This window comes from Chenopodium album, chromosome 17 (assembly GCF_948465745.1).
Source record: "Chenopodium album chromosome 17, dcCheAlbu1.1, whole genome shotgun sequence".
In the NCBI taxonomy this organism is placed as follows: domain Eukaryota; kingdom Viridiplantae; phylum Streptophyta; class Magnoliopsida; order Caryophyllales; family Amaranthaceae; genus Chenopodium; species Chenopodium album.
The window spans coordinates 1,236,294-1,259,869 of record NC_137850.1 but is presented as its reverse complement, the minus strand read 5'-3'; the positions used below and the strand labels follow the sequence as shown (position 1 = coordinate 1,259,869).

The 23,576-nt window shown below is 34.4% G+C and overlaps 2 protein-coding genes across 2 annotated transcripts; one reads left to right on the top strand and one right to left on the bottom strand.

Moving 5' to 3' along the window:
- Nucleotides 1–1,112: 1,112 nt before the first annotated feature.
- Nucleotides 1,113–9,284, top strand: LOC145587327 (ATP-dependent Clp protease proteolytic subunit 2, mitochondrial-like). Its single transcript, XM_081644056.1, has 3 exons — nt 1,113–1,484; nt 2,345–2,783; nt 8,970–9,284. The coding sequence occupies exons 1-2, from the start codon at nt 1,175–1,177 to the stop codon at nt 2,776–2,778; spliced, it is 744 nt and encodes a 247-aa protein (XP_081500182.1). The 5' UTR covers nt 1,113–1,174; the 3' UTR covers nt 2,779–2,783; nt 8,970–9,284.
- A 2,244-nt stretch (nt 9,285–11,528) lies between these two features.
- Nucleotides 11,529–13,308, bottom strand: LOC145587326 (uncharacterized protein At5g23160-like). The gene is made up of 2 exons (XM_081644055.1): nt 12,882–13,308; nt 11,529–12,587 (listed from the first exon to the last, which is right to left on the bottom strand). The coding sequence occupies exons 1-2, from the start codon at nt 13,197–13,199 to the stop codon at nt 12,153–12,155; spliced, it is 753 nt and encodes a 250-aa protein (XP_081500181.1). The 5' UTR covers nt 13,200–13,308; the 3' UTR covers nt 11,529–12,152.
- Between the last annotated feature and the right edge of the window lie 10,268 nt (nt 13,309–23,576).

Below are 23,576 nucleotides of genomic sequence, written 5' to 3'. Positions count from 1 at the left end.
ATCAAGACATACCGATTCTGTACGGTTCGACGAGCCTTTGGCGAGCGTCTAAGGTTGTGTTTCTAGTATTTCATCGTTGTCCATAAGATCTAACGAATTTGAATTTGCAAAATTTTAAAAATTTGTTTGATTTTGAAACTCAGGATGGTTGTTCGATGAGCGTTAGTGGCCGTTGACCATTAGAGAGAATGGTAAAAAGTTTTGTGTACAGTAAAAGTGTGAAATTTAGGTAAAAATAATTATTTTTATAATCGTTATTATAAATATAAATACGTAATTTTATTTTATTTTGCGGGCGTTAATTAGATATCGAGGGCGATATTGAACAACAAAGCCAAATTCCATTTAAACCGCCCTTAACCACTTTCCCATGACCCCCTACCCTATCAACTCACTTTTTTGGCTTAGTTCTAGATTGCGACTCGACCCATGCCCAACTCTATGTTATTGTAGCTGATCCCTGTATTCGCTGAAAATTTTAAAGTACAACAGCCTGTACCTAGCAAGGTACATACAAAAATACGCGGAAAGAACATGTAGTAGTTTTTTAATGAACATAAAGTTGTTTTGTAAAGAACATATAACTGTTTTGTAAAGAACATCCGATTTTATGTTTTTTTTATACATCTAAAAAACATCCGTAATATTTATAAAGAACATGACAATATTATGTAATAAACATTATTTATGTATATTCACCATAATTAAAAAAAAAAAAACAAAGAACATTTCACAATAAGTAATTAACATTATATCACAAATAAAAGTACATTACACTGACAATTAAAGAACATAAACATATGTTCTTCACTCTTTTTTAATATAAATATGTTCTTTTTACTTTAGATAATATATGCTCATTACTTTTTAATAGTATGTTCTTTTCATTACAACGATATGTTCTTTACTTTTTAATAGTATGTTATTTTCATTACAACGATATATTCTTTACTTTTTAATAGTATGTTATTTTCATTACAACGATATGTTCTTTACATGTGTGTAATATGTTCTTTTCGCGAAACAACATTACAATGCAAGGTACCCACGCCTGTAGGAACCACACATTGTGTATTCGCAGTCTCGAACACTACACAACTAAAACAAGTAAACCCTCCCCTCATTTCTTCGTCCAATTAAACCTTTCTTCCCTCCTCAAATCTGAGCGACAAAGATGCTGCGTAGCGCCATAACCAAGGGCCTTTCACTGCGCTCATCACAGTCGTCGTTCTCAAATGGCTTGATTCCTCAAAAATGCCGAGCGTACAGCTTAATTCCAATGGTGATTGAGCACTCTTCTCGAGGAGAGAGAGCCTATGATATCTTCTCTCGTCTTCTGAAGGAACGCATCATCTGCATCAATGGCCCAATCGCTGATGATACTGCTCATGTTGTGGTTGCTCAGCTTCTTTACCTTGAATCTGAAAACCCCTCTAAGCCTATTCACATGTACCTCAATTCACCTGGTGGCGCTGTTACTGCTGGTTAGTTTTCTCACTCACACTCCCTTTTTTTCTTTGATTTTCTGAAATTTTGTTGTTTTTTATGATGTGGGTGTTTGTTAATTTTTATCAATTATGGTTTTTTTAGCAGTTCATTTGGTTTAATTGCAGAAATGCATGTGAATTTTTGTGGGAATTCATGTAATTGTTATATAATTTGTGTTTTTTTTTTTACATGGGTTTTGGTTATTTAAGCTCTCCTTTTGTTTCTTGAGAATTTGATTGTTGTGATTTTATCTATTTTAGGGGGCCTTTTGTTCTTGTTCCCCAGTGTTTTGGTTTATATTTCATATACATAGGCGAGCTTGGAGTTTCCTGTTGTAATTTAGATGGAACTTGGAATTTCTCAAATTGTGCTCTAATGGAACAAACTACATGAAAAGTGGGACTTTGTGTGTGTGTGAGAGTGTGGTTGTGCGTGTAGTCTCTTATGCTGGAAGAAGGGGTTGTTGCAAAATCTCACTTGTTTCTTTAGACTTACCTAATGCTTCATAAATAGTTTACAGGATTCTAGGCCTTCTTGAAATTGTTGTCACAATGTCTTAAAATGAACATATTTGGAATGATCGATGGTGAGAGGTGTGTGTGAGAGAGCGAGAGAGACTGTGAAAAACTGAGATTGATACATGTGCTATAAAGGGTCCACTAGGAAAGTATGTCACTCTGGAGTTAAAATTATGTGAGTATGTGATTTATTTCTGGAAGGAGTGTATAACTGTATGTTTATCTTGACAAGGGAGAAAATTTAAATTGTGCTGGTGAGCTCTTGTAGTTGTTTACTCACTTACCATTTTCAGCCATCGTGTTGATTGACACCACGTCATTATCTCTCTGAAATACAGGTCTTGCAATCTATGATACAATGCAGTACATCCGCTCTCCAATCAGTACCATTTGTTTAGGACAGGCTGCATCGATGGCTTCTCTTCTATTGTCAGCGGGTACCAAGGGTGAGAGAAGGTCACTCCCAAACGCAACAGTTATGGTCCATCAGCCATCTGGGGGTTACAGTGGGCAAGCAAAAGATATGACTATTCACACAAAACAAATTGTCCGTGTCTGGGATTCGTTGAATGCATTGTACTCTAAGCATACAGGGCAATCTGTTGACATAATTCAAAAATACATGGATAGAGATTACTTTATGACACCAGAAGAGGCTAAAGAATTTGGGATTATCGATGAAGTCATTAATGAGAGACCCATAGCTTTGGTAAGTGATGCTGTCGGTGCTGAAGACAAAGAGAAAGACAAAGGTTCAAAGAAGGATACATAAGTGAGGTATGTGTCATACATGCCAGTGATGCCACCACTTATTACTCTGGTGATTAATTTTTGATATGCTGTTGAAGTGGACTGTTTATTAGCTTGCTATATGCACTCTATGATCTGCAAATGCTGAACTTTTTCTTTGCTTTTGTTGCCTAAGCTTTTATTTTCACTTTTACGTCAATACTTGTGCATTCAAACTTGTGATGTGTAGGGTAAATATCACTGTAGTTGAAATATACTGCAGGAAAATTAGTGGAGACAAATCACCGGTTTCTGTTTCTATCTCCGTTCTAAGTAGCATGGCAGAGTGTTGATTCTCATGGGATTGGGAAAGGGGAGGTGGGTAGGGAAAAGCAGGATCATGACTTGGGCTTTGATTGTCCAGGGGGATTCCTGCAATAGGGTTCTGGAAGGGAAAGTCAATTTTGTATGTGGCTTATTGTACTTGGATCCTATATTGGCATAGGTAGCTCATAATGATATTCTTATGAGGTGATGTCACCCATTCAATTATCATACCCTTCCCCGCTCATTTTGTTTGCAGAAGTGCCACATTTTTTAATGTCATTCTCTTGGCCAAACCCCAAACCTTTGTGACCAATATATTTCCTACTTTTCTTTCCATACCTGTAACCTGAGGTCAACATTAACTTTGGTAGTATATTATGTAACTAGCTTCCAGCAACATCAACTCTCTAATCACCTTGAGACCTTCACACAATAAGAGAACAATACTATGCAATACACTTCATCAACATTATCACATGACCACATGACAAAGAATGGGATACAGTGGCAAGTTGGGGTTATCTACAAAATATATGAAGCTCTTAAAATCTCTCTACATACAATCAGTTTTAACTGTTTCAATGTACAAAGCAACCCCTCGAATGTCAAGGTGTGTGATGTTAACTAATGACAAATGTTATAAAACAACACTAACTCTTATCCTCTTGACGACAAATGTTAACTAATTTATTACATCTTAAGTGTTATTACCTCTCTTATTTTGTGACCAATGACCGTTTGTTGTCTTTGTGTGTTAAAAGGCAGGGTAATTTCTCTGGTTGAGTTTTAAATGTGGGATATTAGATTGGCAGACTGTAATACATGGTGCTCCATCATTACAAGAGAGATTGAACATAGAGATGGTGTTTTAGTGGAAAGAAAGGGTTTGGGTTTAGGAATAAAACTTATTGGTGCAAACCGCAAAAGAGGTGTTTGTGTACTTGTACTTTCAAAGTTTTAGTGTTGTGTTTGGAAGTCTATTGTTTTTCGTGCTGTTTGTTAATTGACTTTTTGAATTTTTTTGCAATACATTTGCAACATAACTCTTACCCCATTATATTTGGTAGCAGTAGATTACATCCAGTTTTTGTTGTTTATTTGTGATCCATAGTGGGATGCTGTATAACTGCATACAAATCCATGACTTCTTCTGAAGCACCCTGAACCCCTGTTAGTGCTGCGGTGCTGCCTCACTTGCTTCATATCACATTTCCACGTGCTTTCATTTTGTCATGTTGGTCAGTTCACTAATTTACAGGGATATGAGCCTTTGCCTATTCTGTGATAAAGGAATTTTGGGGGTGAGGAGTGAGGACATTAAGTCAATAAATCATCTATGGAAATACCATGAGAAAGATAGTTGACGTTGGGCTACTTGGCTACTATCGTTGGCAGTGTGGAACTGTGGATAGTCTGATATTAGCAAAAGCTTTAAGCAATTAAGCATGGTTTGTTGGCTGTTTCTTGATGATTATCATATTTAATGATGAGTAATAATGAATATATGTAAAAGACACCTAAGAGGCATCACCCATGTACAAAAGGAGATGAATCTCATACTTTTTAGAGAGGAGAGAAGAATGTGTTGCTTTCTGCTTCTTAGGACATATAGACTGGAGACCATGAGTGTTTCCGCCCTTAGCTTGGAGTTCTTGTGGGTGAGATTTTATTGCTGCCTGTATAACTTAAAAATAGTTTTACTCCTCAGTTGCTTCTAATGTCAACACATCATATCCTGGGGTTGAAAAACATCCTTTCATTCGCTCCTCTTCAATGGAAGTTTGATTTTCTGATGAGATCTTAATTTGACATTCGGTTCAGATAAAGCCTTTTTTCCCTGAAAAGTGCCTACTTGCTTCAAGTTGTTTTTTCTATATTTGTGGTGAAGACTGATTATCCATTACAGTAGAAACAATATGAATTATTAATGATTCAATGCAATTGTTGAAAACCCCACTCTGACAGGTCAACCCAAACCTTCCTCCTTGACATGGTTGTGTTCTCACATTGAGTAGAAAATAAAGATTAGCTTGGAAAAGTAGGCTTGGGATGTGGGTGTGTCTTTGGTCTTGAGTAACTAGCAATTTACAAACTAGGTTTAAGCCTGTGCATGCACTTTTTTTTTAATCTAACTTTTTGAATATCTTGTTATCTCTATGGGTTTTTTCTTTTGAAAAAAGGACTTATTATTTATTCTGATTCAATTTAAATCTCTAGTCTCATTCGTTGATTATAATAAATGATACCCCCTCCATTTTGCCGAGTGTTACTCACTTTCTGCTTTCATACGTTTTCTAAATTCTACTCACTTTTGCTTTATTCTTATTATGACAACTTTTTATCTATTTTTTTTAATAATTGACAACAACCCCACTGTGTAGGGTCCATTTTATTTAATAAATCTCATTCTTTCTCTCTCTCTTTAATACTAAAGTACCTACATTTATGGTCCCCATTTTTAGTTTTCCTTGGGTTGCGTAGCTACTAAGTAACACTGCAAAATGGAGGGAGTAATTAGTTTTAAAATAAAATTAAAATCTCTGACACTTGAATTTTTTTTAATTCTACAGTAAATTATAAATCTCTTTTCTCATCTGTAAAATTTTAATGCTTGCTTATATGGTGCTCTAAATGCTCCTGAAAATTCCTTATATACCAAACTTGTTGTAGTTTGATCTGTTTCTCCTTTTTCTTATTTTTAAACATCACAAAGTGAGAATTGTGGACCAGCTTAGGCTGTGGGCATTAGGGGCATGATTTATTATAAACCAGCTTTGAGTTTAATTTCCTATCGGGTGGGGAAGCACTATTTCTGTATTAAGCCTGAAACTTACTGTAAGTAGTTCAAAGACTAAGATCCCCCCTTTTTTGTAAGATTGTCTGTAAAAACCAAAGAACGAAAGAGTGGTTAAGTATATCAAATGTTTTTCTTTGTGGTGATAACTAATTTTTGGCCCGGGCGAGGAGAAGCAATGAAGGATTCTGTGGATTTTCACCAAGATTTGACTTAAATAAAGTGTTATACTCATCATTGCCAAGAAAATTAATGTCAAATGGTGATTGCCATCTGGCCTACCCCTACTAAGAGCTCTAGCTCACAAAAAAAGTAAGGTGCCAACCCAATTCGATTTTTCTCACTTAAGACATAACGTGATTTACCACAATCAAGGTAACTGTTTTCAGAGAAACATCAGAAACAGGAACTTTCTCTCATGGTTAACTTCAATTGCTAGGATGACTCTATGCTTAACCTTATTTCTTCTGTGCTTCTATAGTCCCTCCTTATGTCTTCCTAATGCACTAAAAAAAAGCATAGGCTGTATAGCACAACACATTTCTTGGCTGCAGCTGCATTCAAAGATTAATTTGGTAGCTGTCTCAGGTTGACTATCACACGCTACAGTCGCTAACACACAGGGCAAGTGTTGCCATCTGCCATCAGAGTTCACAGACCACAAATTCAAAGGTCTTTTTCTTGTGTTCCTAATTTTGAAAAGTGTCAATGGCTCTGTTACTTTGATTCTTCATTTCATCTCAATTCTCAACCATGTTCAGTCTTTGACACCTCGACATGAGTATGGAGTCTTTGGGCACACACTGACACACCACTTTATTTTGAACCAAAAGCATGATTTTTAAATTTTTTTTTCCATAAATGTGCTTAACATAAGCACCCGAGTCCGAGTAACATAGGCCCCAAATGTTCCTAGGAAAAAGGCTCACATAGGCTAAGACTCATTTGACACACCTTGTCACAATGCATGTGTCTCCTGGTGCAGCGCCTTGGTAGTTTTAGAGTAGAGACGAAGAGGGGGAGAAGCTCTATGAGAATACTAACTTTAATTATAATTTCTCTGGATGAAGTTGTACCCAGCTTTAAGATCCTTATATGATCCAAAGCCCTTGATGGAATTGCTTCCATGTAGACGCTAGAATTAACTGCCCTAATTTGGTAAAAATATCCTAATTTAATAAATATCAAATTGGAGGTCACTGACTAACTGGTCACATAACAATGTAACCGTGATTGTTGGTGAGGTTTTTTTGGTTTCTGTATTTGGTCAATTTACCTCTGGTGGTCATTGCTGTTCATCCATTTTAGATTTGCAGATTTTTCCTTTTTTCTATTTCTCTGTTGCTTCAAATTTTCTAGCTCACATGTTGAAAATATCAAGTCTTGAGTTGTCAGTGTGTTTTCAACTTTTGTTTCCCATGCAGTGACTTATATTCTAATATTCATATTCTTTTTTATTTTCATTTTCTTTCACGTCTTAACTTTTACTTGAACTGGGGCTCATATACTGAAATTATACTCCCCCCACACATAATAAAAGCAATAAATGTGCCTTGCATATGTGAAGTGCATGCCTGCATCTTGCACCTTTTCTCTTAGTTTCCAAGGACCCTTTGTGCTTTAACTTCATCTTGTGGTAACTGCTGACCCAAATTGGAAACTCTACTTTATCTTCATCTCATAGTAGCCAAATACAACCACTTAAAGAATTGAGTAGTGTAGCATGTTTTGGATAGTGCTGGCATTTGGCCCTGACAACACATCTTCGAAGTTGTCTTTTACCTACATATTGCTTCAAACCCAGTATGCTGTGAGTGTACTCCACTGACTACTAGCCTTGTGCTTTGAAGTAGATGTAGTAAATCTGTCTGACCGGTAGGATTCACCTTATAACTCACAAAATTCAATAGAAGCAATGCTCTCTGTGACTTAAGAACTTTTGCACCAGACATTTTACACTCTCTAAAACGGCATGGTTAATTTCTGTCTGATCCATGATCACCTCCTAAACATGCCATTTTGGATTCAGATACAAAGTATAAGCAACCAAATGTTGTTGATTGAGGTGATGTTTATGAGTACGTTTGTGATTTTGTATGGTGAGTCTAATATGTCAATGTGATGAAAACATATCTTTGATAGATTAGAGATGCATTACAAAAGACATTTGCATCAACATTTAATACATTGGCACATAAGTCATCACTGTTTATTCCTATATAACATTTTATCATGCTGTTAGATTAAAAGATTTTTAATTCCCACTAGTCTAATTATTAGTATTCATGACTGACTGACCACCACTAGTAGCATGATTCTATAATTTGCATCCCATTTCACTGTCTAGCCATCATAAGTTTGTCTTTCTATCTGTTTTGGAATCTGAAATAAGTATTTAAAACTGCTGGAGATTTCACCAGAAGTTATGAACTGAAAAGAATATGAAAATTTGCATTACAAGCTGGAATTAAAACTTTAAAAGACAATACAAGCTTTTGAGATGCTTGTTCTCTCCTAAAGTGTAAAATAAACTAAAGAAAACTTTCAATAATATTCTTTGTGGTTTATCGCTATTCTTCTCTTTATATTAGCATTTCTTACTCTAACTTACTGACTAGCTTCTCCTAAAAGCTTATTCTTACAACTGATTATGCATTGCTTATGCTGTTACACCTACCCCTTACCCTTGGACTAGTTCATTGCACAAGTGTTGGTGAGAAATGGAATATTCTGTAGACCATGCTGTATTTGTTTTATTTAAGCTTGTGGATCCATTAGCCATGAACGATACAGTTGTATCTTAGGGTGAATAGTTTATCCTATAAAATTAAATTTTGTGTTTCATGTGTTAGAAAGTTTCAATGAGGGGATTGGCATATTGTTTCGACCTGATTTTATTTATTTATTTGTTATTTGATCATATCTGAAACATTTAAAATCAGATATTTTTGATGTCATGTTCTCCACCCTTTCCTATTGATGGTGACTTGTCTGTAACATGCTTTACTTTTTTCCCTTTCTTTTATTTGGTTGTGTGTGCGTGTGTATTTTACCTTGTCGAGGTTATCCAATTGCGTAATATGACGTCTTAAGGTTTTTATTTCTGTGGGCAGATGGTCAATCGTGAGAGAAACGTTTCTTCTAACATAGTAGATGAATAATGGTTGAACATCACTCCGGAAGATGTTGAAGTTTGGAGAGCAGCTTTCGTTGATTGTTGCTGAATTGAGATTTATGCGGTATTGATAAAAATCCAGATAGAGCAATCATTGAACATGGCAAGCGCTTATACGTTTTGTTGAATACTTTCAGCTGTGTATTTTTTTGCCTTCTCCATTTCATTTTATGGAACTTACAGAATATCTGTCACTCTTGGTGGAAGTGTTATTGGATAATTCTTTCCATAGTAACATAGCCATCATGATTCATTACTGTCCTTTATTTGTGCATATCAAAAGGGCATGACTTTGCGTTGTTTGTGCTGGCAAGTGGTGAGCTAAGGTGGTGAATTTGTCTACCAAACAACTCCAAAGAATTTCAATTCCCATGTTTTTATTTGCCATCCAAACGACACCTTATACTCTGCGATTTATCAGGAATCAGGAAATGGCTTAGGAATACCGTATCCACTCTTTGCCGACTTAGGAAAAGCAACATTTTGTAACGTTCATGTTTTTATGGGCTCTGTGACAGACTTTTAGATCTAATTGGAGTGCTTTTAGTGTTCTGTGAACCTCAACATTAGGTCATCCATTATATATCTATCGTATATTCGTATTTGAGTTGATCTAGCTCTGCCTAATCGAGTTGGGGGCTGAGAGCGCAACCATCGTATGATTCCTCTCCACTCAACTAGCTTGGCGAGGCTAGGCCAACTTTCCACTCGAGTCTTTCCCAAATCGATTTTTATAGCTGGGTCGATCACTTGAGTCCCTTGAGTAGAGTTTCAGGATAAAATTAGTCGAATCGATTTAGCTGGGTCACTTGAGTCCCATAACTCCTATTGGCTATTGAGTAGAGTTTGAGAGTAAATTCAATTAAAACAGTTGAGAAGTAACTTTGACCATAAACATGTTTAAAATAATCAGTACGGTAATAGTTGGATTAATCCGTGTTTAATTTATCATTATCGTAACATTAGACGATTGCGATTGATTGTCTAACTTGCGTGATTGCACGTAATCCACACGCTGCTGGCTCAGAATTGAATACAAAATTAGGCAAGACGCTGGCAATTGAGTCTAATGTTTGATTTGATTTTAAATACCCTTGATTCTTCAGCTTGCTGTCACAAAGAATGCAATTTCTAATACTTAAAAGAAATTAAAGATATACTTGTACGTGTTATTATATTAAAAAAAAAAAAAATCAGTTGTTTAGGGTTCCTCTGACGTAAACCTTGTAGGAAAGTTTTTAATCTTCTGGTTTTTTTTTTTTTTTTTTTTTTTTGACATAATCTTCTGGTTTTCTTAATAATACTCTGTAATCTATATTTGGTACTCTCTCCGTCCCTTAATATAATGACTCTTTCTCTTTATTATGTGAGAAATAAATGCTCAAAAAAGGCATTGTATTAAGGGATAAAGGGAGTATTATCCACCAATCATAATTAAATTTTATATTCCCTCAAAAATTAAAACTAAATATGAACATGTCATCTTGACACGTGTTTTAAAGAAGATACAAAGTACATAGATAAGCATAAGTAGATATTATTTTTTTTTTTTTTTTTTTTTGACGAGAAAGTAGATATTATTTTTAATTTTAATTTTCTTTTTATTAATTCGTTATATTGTGCCGACTGTTTCAGGAAAATGGATTAGAGTTGGTAGAATTACTTAAGGCAAAATTAATCAAAATAATGGGTATTAATGAATTATGAATATCATACAGTTGCACCAATATATTAATTGTTGGGTTTGGTCAACAGGACGGTAAAATATTGTCATGTACATAAGTACATTCATTTCTAGGACAAATTATTCATTTATCAATAAAATCTTGCCAAGGCTAACGTAAGTTATACTCGTAATTGAATTAATAAATATGGAACTATTAATTAATCATCTTTATTACTCCCTAATCCCTATTAATCTATTATCAACCTAACAGCCTAACACAAAGTCACAAATCAAGACCTCATCTTATGCCATAGTTCCCCCTCACATAATTCCCTTTTTTTTTTTTCGTGGATATCAACTAACTGAATTGGTTAAAAAAATTTAGAACGGTATCCAAAATCTAGCCACATGGCCCACGTAAAAGTTAAGATCATATCTCATCTACATCTTGCATTGCAGATTTCAGTAAAAAAAAATAAAAAATTCCTTTCATTCTCTCATCTATAGCTCTATACATATCTATTGTTCTTTTCCTTGCTCTTAGAAAAAATCTAGTAAAAAAATTGATTTATGAGTGATGATTATGGTGTAATTTGAGGCTTACGGAATACATGAAATATAATTCATGCATTATTTTGTCATATATTTCTAAATTAATTCAAATAAAAAGAGATATTAAATACTTATTTATAATCCTAACATCTAGTTTTATTAAAAGCTAATTTGATTATTGCTTTAAAAAAAAAAAAAACTACTTTGATTACGATAGGATTAAAAAAAAGCTATGTGTTATTATCATTATTAATTATTTTTTTTTGAATAGTATTATCATTATTATTAATTACTTTGCCATGAATACGATTGGAAATAATAAATTGAAAAAAAATTACTAGTATTACATACTACGAGTACTAATAAGTAATAACAAGAAGAAAATACTACGGAGTACTCCGTATATTACATTATTTACATACTAATAATAACATGCTAAGAAAAATTACTAGTATTACCTTCATTTAAAAAGAAAATTCTTCCAAGCAAACTTCTTTTAGCTTCATTTTTATTGGTTTTACAAAAATTCAAGAAGCAAGCAAAAACCCACACTTTAAAGTTTTTTTTTTTTTTTTAAAAAAAAAAGTCTCCAGCTTGAATAAAAATTAAATATCGATCCCAATCTTTTTGGATGTAATTGGTGAATAATATACAATTTTTTAAGTTGAAAAGTTAAATATAGAGCATAGTATCTACACTAGGGATGAAAAGATGGCAAATAAAAGAGAGTTGTCAACAAAGAAAAAAAATAATAATTTGAATGTAGTATTGTTGTGACACTTTGGTAAGCATCCGATTTCTTCAAAATTTGGCAAATATGGTGAGTAAAAAAGAGATATGTATTTAATTTGCACCTCTAAAATTAATGACATTTTATGACTAATGAAGTTGACAACTTGTATGTCACGAAATGCCAATAGCATTTTTGTGATCCCTTTGAAGAAGTCCTTGTAGCACCACTTTCTTCTTGTACAATTCTAAGTTTAAATTTTTGGTCGTCTTACCCGTGTTATCTAATTTTGTGTTTGTATTATTTTGTGTAATTGCAACATCTCTAGTTCCTCGAAAAAGTGGTATGCAATATAGCCAAGCTGACATGCATAAAATCGCACAAAATCGTCCCCAAATTGACATAATAACCAGCATCGCTATCATGATTGCCATTCCGAGCAGTGAATCCTTGATAACTTTATTAGTAGACCAAGAACCTCCGACGACAACACTTGTTGCCTTATGATCGACCACATCTTCTCTATGACATGTGTCGCAAATTGATTGAATCTTTGGATGATTTTGTATGTCTTTAGGGATGATTATTCCTTTGGAGGGCACCTTTGGCTGAATTAATTGATATATATAAAAAAATTTAATCAATCAACTAATGTATATCATTCATCAAGATTAAAAATATAACATTTTTCTTTTTTTCCAAAAAAAAAAAAAAAAAAAAAAACCATTTTTCATTTCTTCTACTCAAATTTAATTTCTTAATTTAAGTAGTTTCAAATTAAATTTTTTGTTCACAAATCATAGACCATTTTTTTGGTATTGTCAACGACAATGAAAATATTTTTCCGAACATCCTAAGATAGTAATTGTGAACCAGGGAGGTAGAGTATTATTATTACATACCTCTTGGACAAGGTTTGAGACATGGTGATCAATACGTTTGCGTTGTTGGTGAGCTTTTGTCGCTTCAAGTATTATATCATGGCTGGTATTGAGAGTTGCTGCTTTAGCATCATCAAAGCTAAATCTTCTCTTCTCAATGGTTATGACTTTAAGCTTAGGCCATCTTAATAACTTGAACTTGAAGAACTTCTTTCGAGCGTCGATTTTCTTAGGCTTCTTCTTCTTTGAGGAAGAGGGTTTTGAAGAAATTCCAAAACAAGTTAGAAAACAATTGGTTTTAGGTTTCTTTTGTTGAGTTGTTTTTTGGTTTGGTGCCATGGAAAAAAGATGAACAAGTTGATGGTTAACCCATAAATAAAAAAGGATCTTAGAGAAAAGGAGGGTTTTTGAAGGTGATGGGTTTGGTTGGACTTTGGCATTGCATGGAGGGGACTAAGCTTTAATTCAATTTGCCTAATATTTTAATTTCTTAAAAAATACTAAAAATTAAAAATTAAATCCATTGTTTTGATTGTTCAAAGTGTTCTTGTTCAAACACGCTTAATGTTGATGATGACATCAATTAGCTTCTTGTTTACGGTCATCTTAGTTATAAAATAGTAACTCCTGAGTAAGACGACTGACTGTATCATGTATATAGTAAGATAACTAGATAAGGATGTCTTTTAACAAAAGATGAAAAAACCGACTTTTATGGATGAAAATGGTTACCTATATGGCTATATGTAGGGATGTCTATAATTAAGAGTTTGGGTACAGTTTTTTTTTTTCTTTTCTGTTTCATGTTACGAAATAGTCTCCTGCTAAAATTACAATAATATTTACAAAATGATATTACCTCCGTTTCAAAGGAATTAACATAATTTGACTTTTTTTATAAATTTTTTAACTCAAACATTATCATTTTTATTTTTTTTTCTGAGAAAATGTATACGCTCATATATTAGTGGTTAAATTTATGTATTGTCTAATTAAAGTATGTCAAGTATTCTCTTTTGATAAAAAACTATGTCAAGATGGAAATAATACTTTATACTAGTATATATTTATACCAGTCTATAGTTTATTTGTTTTTGTTTTTGTTTTTGATTTGATTGGTTGTTGTATTTTGTTTTTAATTGGTTGTTGAATGGGTGGCAATTGTCTATCTTGGTTTAGAGTTTAGACGACCCCTCACAAGACGGAGGTGACTTTAGACTTGGTGGGGTACCAAATACCAATTAGCACTAGAAAGGAGATTGCGTTTTTGGTCAAAAGAATGCACCTTCTTCACGTTCCCGTGTTATTCACTTCAATTGAATAAATGCTTGCATCTTAGTTAGGTATATAGTTCACGGATGTATTATTAACAAAGTATATATGCAAATCCTAATGAAAACCCAAAAAACTTAAGATGTTTTCGATTTTATTTATGTTAAATTTATAAAGTTAATGGTGTTTATGATTCTTGTTCTTCTTTATCTCAATGACTTTTGACATTTATTAGTATTTTTAGACCATATTTTGATTGTTGTAATGTAAAGACCTTGTTCACTTCACCTTATAAAAAAATATATTTAGTAAAAATAATTTCAATTCGGCAAAAATAAATTGAGTTTAGTAAAATTAATTTTAGTTTACAGGACCTATATGAAAAAAAAAAAATTTATATTTTTTCGAGAAAGTCGACTATGACTAATTATTATTAAAACTTAAGCAAAAATCGGAAGCAACGACATCCTCCTCCATCATACTTGGACAACCCCCAACCCACACTCGAGTCACATAATTGAGTGGGTTAAGGTGAGCCATAGCATGGGCAACACAATTCCCTTCCCGGAAAACATGAACAAGAATGATACTATATATATAAAAAAAAACAAGTAATGCTCCTAATTTCCCTGCAAGCATACCCAATCACTTTCAATTAAAACCCTCTTTGCCTCACATTGAACAACCATTTTCAAACCTAAACTCATTGCTTTCGCTTCAGCTATCCCTGCTTCCAACCTGCTACGAACTTGCTGACATGCTACTCGCACCACATTCTCACCTTTATAATCTCGAATAACAACACCCATACCTATTCCAACGTCACCCAAAACTGCCCCATCCACATTCACTTTTAGTGTACCTATCTCAGTTAGACACTAGCTCACCTCCTCTCGTCTTTGCCTGCTGTTGTTGGTCTTCTGAGGGGCAACCCCCTCATCTCGCGCCTAACGAAATAGATGTCCAGCGTTGACAACAACAACCCCCACTTTAGAATAATGTCTAGGCAGAGTATCATACAACAATATTTCTCTCATTCCAGGCTTCTCAATTAAGCTAATGTCACAGCATCAATTTTATCATCTTCTCTTGATTTTGACAAGACCCAATCCAACCAATCACCCACCATAGTAAATTTTGGACAATTAACCATAATCTCCACGTTATCCCAAGAACTAGTAATAAAATCACAACCCAAGATAGCATGTAACTCTGTTTCCACATGCCTATTACATCTATCTTCTATAGAGAGGAGAAATATTATCACACTACTACAAAAAACTCCTATCGAGTCGCCTGTAAATTACCTAACGAGTCGCTTTAAAGGCGACTCCACAGCCACCGACACAATAGCTTCCAACTTTAGGAGTCGCCTTTGAGGCGACTTGATAGCTTTTATATAAGTCACCTATTAGTTGTTAGGCGACTCTATTTGTTAAGCTATTGTGTCGCTTGTGTTGAAAGAGGCGACTCCATAGGTTAATCTATTATGTAGCTTGTGTTGAAAGAGGCGACACGTAAAAAATCAACATTTTTTCCAACTATTTTTATTAGCTCATATAATGTCAATGTTTATGACACTCAGCATGCTTGATCTCGATCTGGTTCTTTGCATGGAAGGTTGAAGTTCTTGTCATTATGCCAAAGTTACTTTTCATATATATATGATATTGTAACTATTTTATATACATTTTTAGAATTAACCTATCGAGTCGCGTCTTACGTATTAGGCGACTTATTAGGTAGTGGTCATATAAAAAAGCACCTAACAAGTCGGACTTTTAGAGTCTCCTATATATAAGGTGCGACTTGTAAACATATCGAGTCGCCTCATACTTATTAGGCGACTTGTTATGTTGGGGTTAAAATCAACAAAGCACCTAATGAGTCGCCTAATATACATGAGGTGACTTGATAGGTTTACAAGTCGCACCATGTATGCATGTGACTCTATAACCCGACTTATTAGGTGGCTTAAATTAGATTTTTAAAGTCACCTGTATATAAGGTGCGACTTTTTAACCTATCGAGTCGCCTTATAAATATCAGGCGACTCATTAGGTGAGAGTCGTAGATAAGAAAACTCACCTATTAAGCCGCCTAATATTTATAAGGCGACTTGACAGGGTTTCGAGTCGCACCTTATGTACAGGTGACTTTGAAAATCTAATTTAAACCACCAAATAAGTCGGATTATAGAGTCGCATGCTTATATGAGGCGACTTGTTAACTTATCAAATCACCTCATATATATTAGGCGACTCGTTAGGTGCTTTGTTGATTTTAACCCCAACTTAACAAGTCGCCTAATAAATATGAGGCGACTCGATAGGTTTATAAGTCGCACCTTATGTACAGGTAACTCTAAAAATCCGACTTATTAGGGGTTTTTTGTAGTAGTGTCAATTATTACATTCAAGCCTTTACCAGTAGGAATAACCACTTTAGAAAGTCTTCAAATAAAGTCTCGTACCTTCGGTGGAACTTTTAGCTTCCAAATCTTCTTCCATAAATCAGACGATATTGAACAACCAACACTACCTTCTTCCATTTTCCAATTAAAAGAAATGAAATGATAGTCCAACTTTACAAAAATATGATCCAGAATTTGTAGCTCCAAAAGTATATATCATCAATAGAATTCGACGTAAGGGGCATATTTAAAATCTCCTCCGCCTCAAATGGAATAAAATTTGCCTCTATTAGATCCGTATTCTAGCCCCCACCATCGGCAAGCATCAAATCTGTTTCTTCTTGAAATGACTCTAAATGAAGGTGGTCTGTTCAGCCATGGATCACTCCAAATTCTCACAGATTTTCCATCTCTAAGTGCCCATTTACATCTCATCTCTATTACCTACCAACTACCCCAAATACTCCTCCAAATAAAACTCGATCTATTACCACGACAACATTTAGAAAATCTAAGCATGATTTTATCTATTTTACAATTATTATCGTACAATTTCAACACAAAAACATTACAAAAATTCTGATGTTGTTGAGTATTGTTATAGATATTTTTGTATAGATTTTTATTTGCTGACTAGGACAAGTTTGTTAGAGATTCCGTATTTCTAGAAAAGTTATTAGAAGATTAGCCTGATGTAATTCTAAGTATTTAAAGGCTTTTGGCCTCAATAATCATTACGATTATCATTTCACAGAATTTAATTTTCTTACAGAATTTTCTCTCTCTTCTCTTATTACATTTCTTCTTTGAAAGTTCAGATTACTCTGAAATTTCACATGGTATTAGAGCGATTTCCTGGTGAATTGTTTTGATTTTCTCTTTAATTCTTGATTTTGTTCATTCGATTGAATGAATTTCTCTTGATTCAATCATTCTCAATTGATTTTTGTTGAGATTTTCTCTTGATTTCTTTTGCGATTTCGATTGCAATTTTTCCTTCGATCTTCTACTCTCTGTTGTTCTTGATCTTCTTGATTTTCTCCGGAATTTCAATTCTCTTGACAATGACGCCTGAAGTTTCTTCTTCGTCCTTTAACAATGGTGTTAATTTCAACGATCCTTATTACCTTGCTAATGGCGATCATCCTGGTATGCAGCTAGGGAATATTGTTCTTACTGGCTCTAATTTTGTGAATTGGAGTCGTAGTGTTCGAATGGCGTTAATTGCGAGGAACAAGTTGCAATTCGTGGATGGAACACTTCCTTCTCCAGGTACTGATCATTCTGATTATCAAAGTGGCTGCGTAATGATTACATGGTTATGTCATGGATCTTGAACTCTATAGATAAGAATCTAGTTGAGAGTTTTATGTTTGTTAATTCCTCTGCTGAATTGTGGTCTGAGATCGTTGAGCGATTTGGTCATAGTAATGCGCCTCAATTGTTTGAGTTGCATAGGAATCTGAGTTCTGCTGCTCAGAATAATGATAGTATTGCTGAATATTATGGAAAATTGAAAAGGTCTTGGGATGAATTGCAAGTTCTGGAAGGTTTTCCAGATTGCACTTGTGGTGCTTTGAAGTTGTGTATTTGTGGTATTTTGAAGAAGGTTTTTGAGATGGATCAAAGGAGGAAATTAATGCAGCTATTGTCTGGACTTCACAAGAATTATGACCAGGTTACAACTAACTTGTTAAGTTCAGATCCTTTGCCTACTGTTAACAAGGCATATCATACTTTACAGCAGATTGAGCAACAGAATAAACTTACTCAGACTACTACTTCTCTTGAGTTAAGTGCATTGAATGCAAACTCTCAGAATTCTTTTCAGCCTAAGTTGTTTCCTAAGCCAATTTTTCAGCAAAGGAAAGACAATTTTAAGAGAATTAAGAGTGATATTGTCTGTGATCATTGTAAGAAGAGAGGTCATTCTGTTGATCAATGTTTCAAGTTGTATGGAGTGCCTGATTGGTACACAGCTTTGAAGTCTAAAGGAGGTGTCAAGATTGCTGCAAATGTTTCTAGTGACCCTGGTATTCTTGGTAGAGCTCTAACTGCAGATCCTGCTGATTATATTAAAGGTTCTGGTGGTTCTATTTCAACAGATTCTTCAGCTGCTGCAACTGCATCTAAGGTGTATACTGAGTTCTTGAAGTTGATCAGAACAATCAGCCTGACAATCCTCTCTCTTCTGAGGTTAACTTTGCAGGTATAACTGTTGCTTCTAATGTTGATGATTTAGTAAGTGTTTTTGATAAATCATGCTGGATAATTGATACTGGAGCTACTGATCATATGACAAGTAGTTTGGAGTTATTTGAGTCTTATGAATTGCTTAAAAATCCAGTTAAAGTTGGATTACCAGATGGAACTATTAAATCAGTCTTATATGCTGGCAGTATATGTTTAACACCACAAATTATTTTGAGAAATGTTCTTTACATACCTGATTTCAAGCATAACCTGTTGTCTGTAGGAAGATTGCTTGATAATAATAATTTGTGTGCTCGTTTTGAAAAGAATTCATGTTTCTTTCAGGACCTTGTCACTAGCCAGGTCAAGGCTATTGAAACAAGAGAATCTGGTTTATACAGATTTAGTTCTATTTCTTCTTTATTATCTTCTTCAAATAATGATAGTGTTTCTTCTTTTGTTCATAACACTATCACTTCAGTTGTAAAACCTAGTATTAGCCTTATTCATGCTACACTAGGACATATTTTTGCCAGCAAATTGAGGCATGTAATAGTTTCTGTTCTTGGTAATAATAATGGACATAACTGTGATTTTACTTGTGAAGCATGTGTGATGGGAAAACATCATAAATTACCATTTCCTGAGTCTATTTCTATGGCTTCTGTTCCATTTGAATTAATTCATGTGGATCTTTGGGGTAAATATAGAAGAACTTCATTGTCTGGGGCTTCTTATTTCCTTACCATTCTTGATGATCATACAAGACTTACTTGGACATATCTTTTGCATGACAAGACTCAAGTGTGTGGTGTTTTATCTGGTGTTCTTGAATATGTTGGCACTCAGTTTGGTGCTAAGGTTAAAATCCTTAGAAGTGACAATGGTACAGAGGTGATTCAGGATGCTTGTAGTCAGTTGTTGGCAATGAAGGGTATAGTTCATCAGAGGAGCATTCCTGGTAATCCACAACAAAATGGAAGGGTAGAACGCAAGCATAGGCCTTTGCTAGAAACTGCAAGAACCTTAAGAATTCATGCTTCTTTACCTTTGAAATTCTGGGGAGAATGCTTACTGGCTGCAACTTATTTGATCAATCTTCTTCCAAGTTCTGTATTACAGTGGAAGACTCCATATGAGTTGTTATTTGGTAAATCACCTTACTATGGACATCTCAGGGTTCTTGGATGTCTATGTTATGCTGCTGAGAAAGTAAGTGACAAGTTTGAGCCTAGAGCTAGAAAGTGTGTGTTCATTGGATACCCTTATGCTCAAAAAGGGTACAAGTTGTTTGATTTGGTTGCAAACAAAATTATTCTGAGCAGAGATGTGGTGTTTTGTGAAGATGTTTTTCCTTTTCAGTCTCCTAAACCTATAGAGGTTGTTCCTGTTCTTCCTGTTATGAATCCTACTTTGGATAATTCTCAGCCAATTATTTCTGATACATCTTCACATACATCTTCACAGTCTTCTCATTTTGACATTGAGCATGTTCCTGATAATGGTGATTTATCTGCCCCAAATTCTTCTGCTTCTCCTACTCCTTATTCTGTTTCTATTTCTAATTCTCCTTCTTCTCATAATATTTCTACTCCTGCAATCAGACAATCTTCTAGACCCAGACAGATACCCAAGAAATTTGATGATTTTCAGTTGAACATTCCTCCTTCTTTGCAGACAAGCTCTAGGTTTAATGTATATTCTGAGCCTTGTCTTGCTTATATGTCTCAAGACTCTTTACACAGTCTTGAGAATGTTTTAACTGCCTTTGAACCTAGTACTTATAATCAGGCAAAGGATCATCCAGAGTGGGTGGAGGCAATGCAGAAGGAACTTGATGCTATGGAGAAAATTGAAATATTGACTGATTTACCTTCTGGTAAGAAAGCTATTGGGTCAAAATGGGTTTATAAGACCAAATTTAACTCAGATGGTACTATAGAGAGATGCAAAGCAAGGATTGTTGCTAGAGGTGATAAGCAAGTTGAAGGCAAGGATTATAAACATACATTTAGTCCAGTTGCCAAGTTTACCACTGTCAGAGTTGTTATAGCCCTGACAGCTTCTTTTGGTTGGGACATTCAACAAGTTGATGTCAATAATGCTTTTCTGCATGGGTTCCTTGATGAAGAGGTTTATATGAAACCTCCTCATCCAAGGTTACACTAAAGTTGTTGGTCAAGTTTGCAAGCTTAATAAGTCTATATATGGACTAAAACAAGCATCTAGGTGTTGGAACAAAGAGTTGAGTAAATTTCTGTTGGATTTTGGATTTTCTCAATCTCAGCAGGATTATTCTCTTTTCATTATGAAGAATTCAACTTCCTATACAGTTGTGGTGGCTTATGTTGATGATCTTCTTCTTACTGGTACTGATCCTGCTGTTATACAGAATCTCAAGACAGCTTTGAATGCAGCATTTACTGTAACACCCCAATAATTCTCTCTTAAAAACCTGTGAGAAACCTGTAAATAACCTGAACAAATCCAAGAGAATTACTGGTGTGCTACCGCCACGTGTTCAAACGTTAAGGCTATCTCAGAAATTAGCAGCGGAAAACCAAAACAGTTTTAAATAAACCTCAAAGCAAAGTATTTAAATCAAAATAAGTATTACAAGTTGGAACCTTTAAGGCCCTTATTCAAAACCCAAAAGTAATAGTAAGTAATTAAAATTCAGTGTTAAAACAAACTTAAACCAAGAGAAATAGTGTCGAATAAAATCGAGTTAAAATAAAATCAAACTTGCAAGGAACGCGAAAAATAAGCAACCACTCTCTACTCAAGATCCCACAATCCTGATGAATGCTGCATGTGAGAGAACCTGTGGTTATTCTGCTCCCCAATATTACAAGTGTAAAAATTGGATCGTCACAGGGTCATTGAAAGGCGAAGGCCATGACCAAAGAAGGACACACACACAAAAGCACGCAATCAGCAAAGCTGAGTACATACAAGCTGCAAAGTAAAATAAGGAAGTACTTAACATGCTACTAATAATCAATCATACGCATCATTAAATCACAAACTCAACACACGACTCGATTATTTAATTTATTAAGACTCCACTAGCTAATAGTAGCTAACTCATTTCGTTTTATTCATTGGATTTAGCAATAGACAAGGTTGTCCAACCCATGTCCCATTTGGAACATCAATAAAGAAAAACCCCATGCCTCCTTTCGGAAACATCAATAAACATCCAACGACCACGGGCGCGACTCCGTGACCGTAGTTAGTATGAGATCTCACCTAACTCCTAGTTTTGAAAAAGTATTTGAAATAAGAGACTCGTAGATCAGACGGCCTCGAGAAAAGTACACGGCTAATACCCCATGTACCCCAACCCCTGATTGTCATTACTCCAGAAGTGCACCAATCCAGAGTTTTATTGCTCATCCATCTTGCACTTTACGTGATTTACAGGTTTAGACTTGGTGATGACTCACATGCATAACAATTCAATCAATCCAATATCAATTCAATCAAGTAAAACAACTTTTCAATTTCAATTCTTGATTTATTAGTGGCAAGCAACATTTATTATTTATTCCTTTACTACCTCGGTGTATAAACACCTTGAGTGCATAAGGCACCCCAAACTCTTAACCTTGTCTTATAAGACATGAACCATTCCTTTACTCATCCTATTTCATTAAATCATGAATGAGTAATAATTAAATCATTTCACCAATCACATACCTTTGCCTCTAAGCACACCTTGCATAATTAGTACATAACCAATAATTGCAATAAGAAATAGTGCACATCAAATGAAATTCACAATGTATAACCAAACAATTTAACCCAGTCATCCCTAGACATGATACTAAGTTCTCGATCCATCCTTAAACATGCACCTAAAAGCAAGGTTTTGTAACTTGTACATACCTTGAGTAAACAATTCGATTGGCCACTTTAAAGACTAGAAATCACCTTCTACAAAGTCCTCTCCTAAACCAAATAATAAGGAATAAATCAATACCAAAGCAATTAAAATTACAGCAATACTAAAGTATTTAAAAACCTCTCAAACCATTAAAATAAAGTCCTTAAATTAATCCAATTAGCCAAAACTAATAGTACAACATCCCAACTACAAGTTTAGGTGTTAAAATCATGAAAATATAGTGTTTAATAATAAATTACAGCAACTTTAAAGTGGTTAAATAAATCTGAAAATTTGGTTTAAGCATATAAAATAATCCCATAAGCATAATTATTTGAAAAAGCCATCATATAGCAATTTAGTGTGTTAAAAACCCAAAAATACATCAATTCAACGCAATTAGAGGCTTCAAAATAGAAGATACAAAATCTGAAAATTTATTAATAATCAAAATAATTGAACTTAAACATAATTTACATATAATATAATTAGATAACTTAATTAGTACGTTTTAAACCCTAAAACCATGAAAAATCAACATTTAAACCCTAAATTTTTAATTAAACCAAATCTGAAAATTTAATAAATAAATTAAACATGATGAAACTCATAAATTTATAAACTTTAATAACCCAAGTATAATATCAAACCATAATAATAATAATTCATGAACAAAATTTCAATAAAGATTAAAACTTTAATTAAAAATAACAAGAATAAGAGAAGAAGAAATAAAGGAAAGGAGAAAGGAGGAAGAGGCAAACTGCAGTGGTGGCTCGGCTGGGCGGTGGACGGCGGCTACTGGGCGGTGGACGGCGGCAGGGACGGTGGTGCTGCTGGCGGCAGCACTGTAGCAGTGTTGCTGTTTTTTTTTTTTTTTTTTTTTTTTGCTTTGATCGTGAAAACTGTAGGAGGAGAGGAGAGTTTTTTTTTTTTTTTTTTTACGTGA

Excerpts from the sequence above, each read along its gene's own strand:
- LOC145587327 (XM_081644056.1), top strand. The coding sequence starts at position 1,175 with ATGCTGCGTAGCGCCATAACCAAGGGCCTTTCACTGCGCTCATCACAG. Across the intron at positions 1,485-2,344 it reads TGGTGGCGCTGTTACTGCTG|GTCTTGCAATCTATGATACA; the intron begins GTTAGTTTTCTC and ends TCTGAAATACAG.
- LOC145587326 (XM_081644055.1), bottom strand. The coding sequence starts at position 13,199 with ATGGCACCAAACCAAAAAACAACTCAACAAAAGAAACCTAAAACCAAT. Across the intron at positions 12,588-12,881 it reads TCTCAAACCTTGTCCAAGAG|CCAAAGGTGCCCTCCAAAGG; the intron begins GTATGTAATAAT and ends CAATTAATTCAG.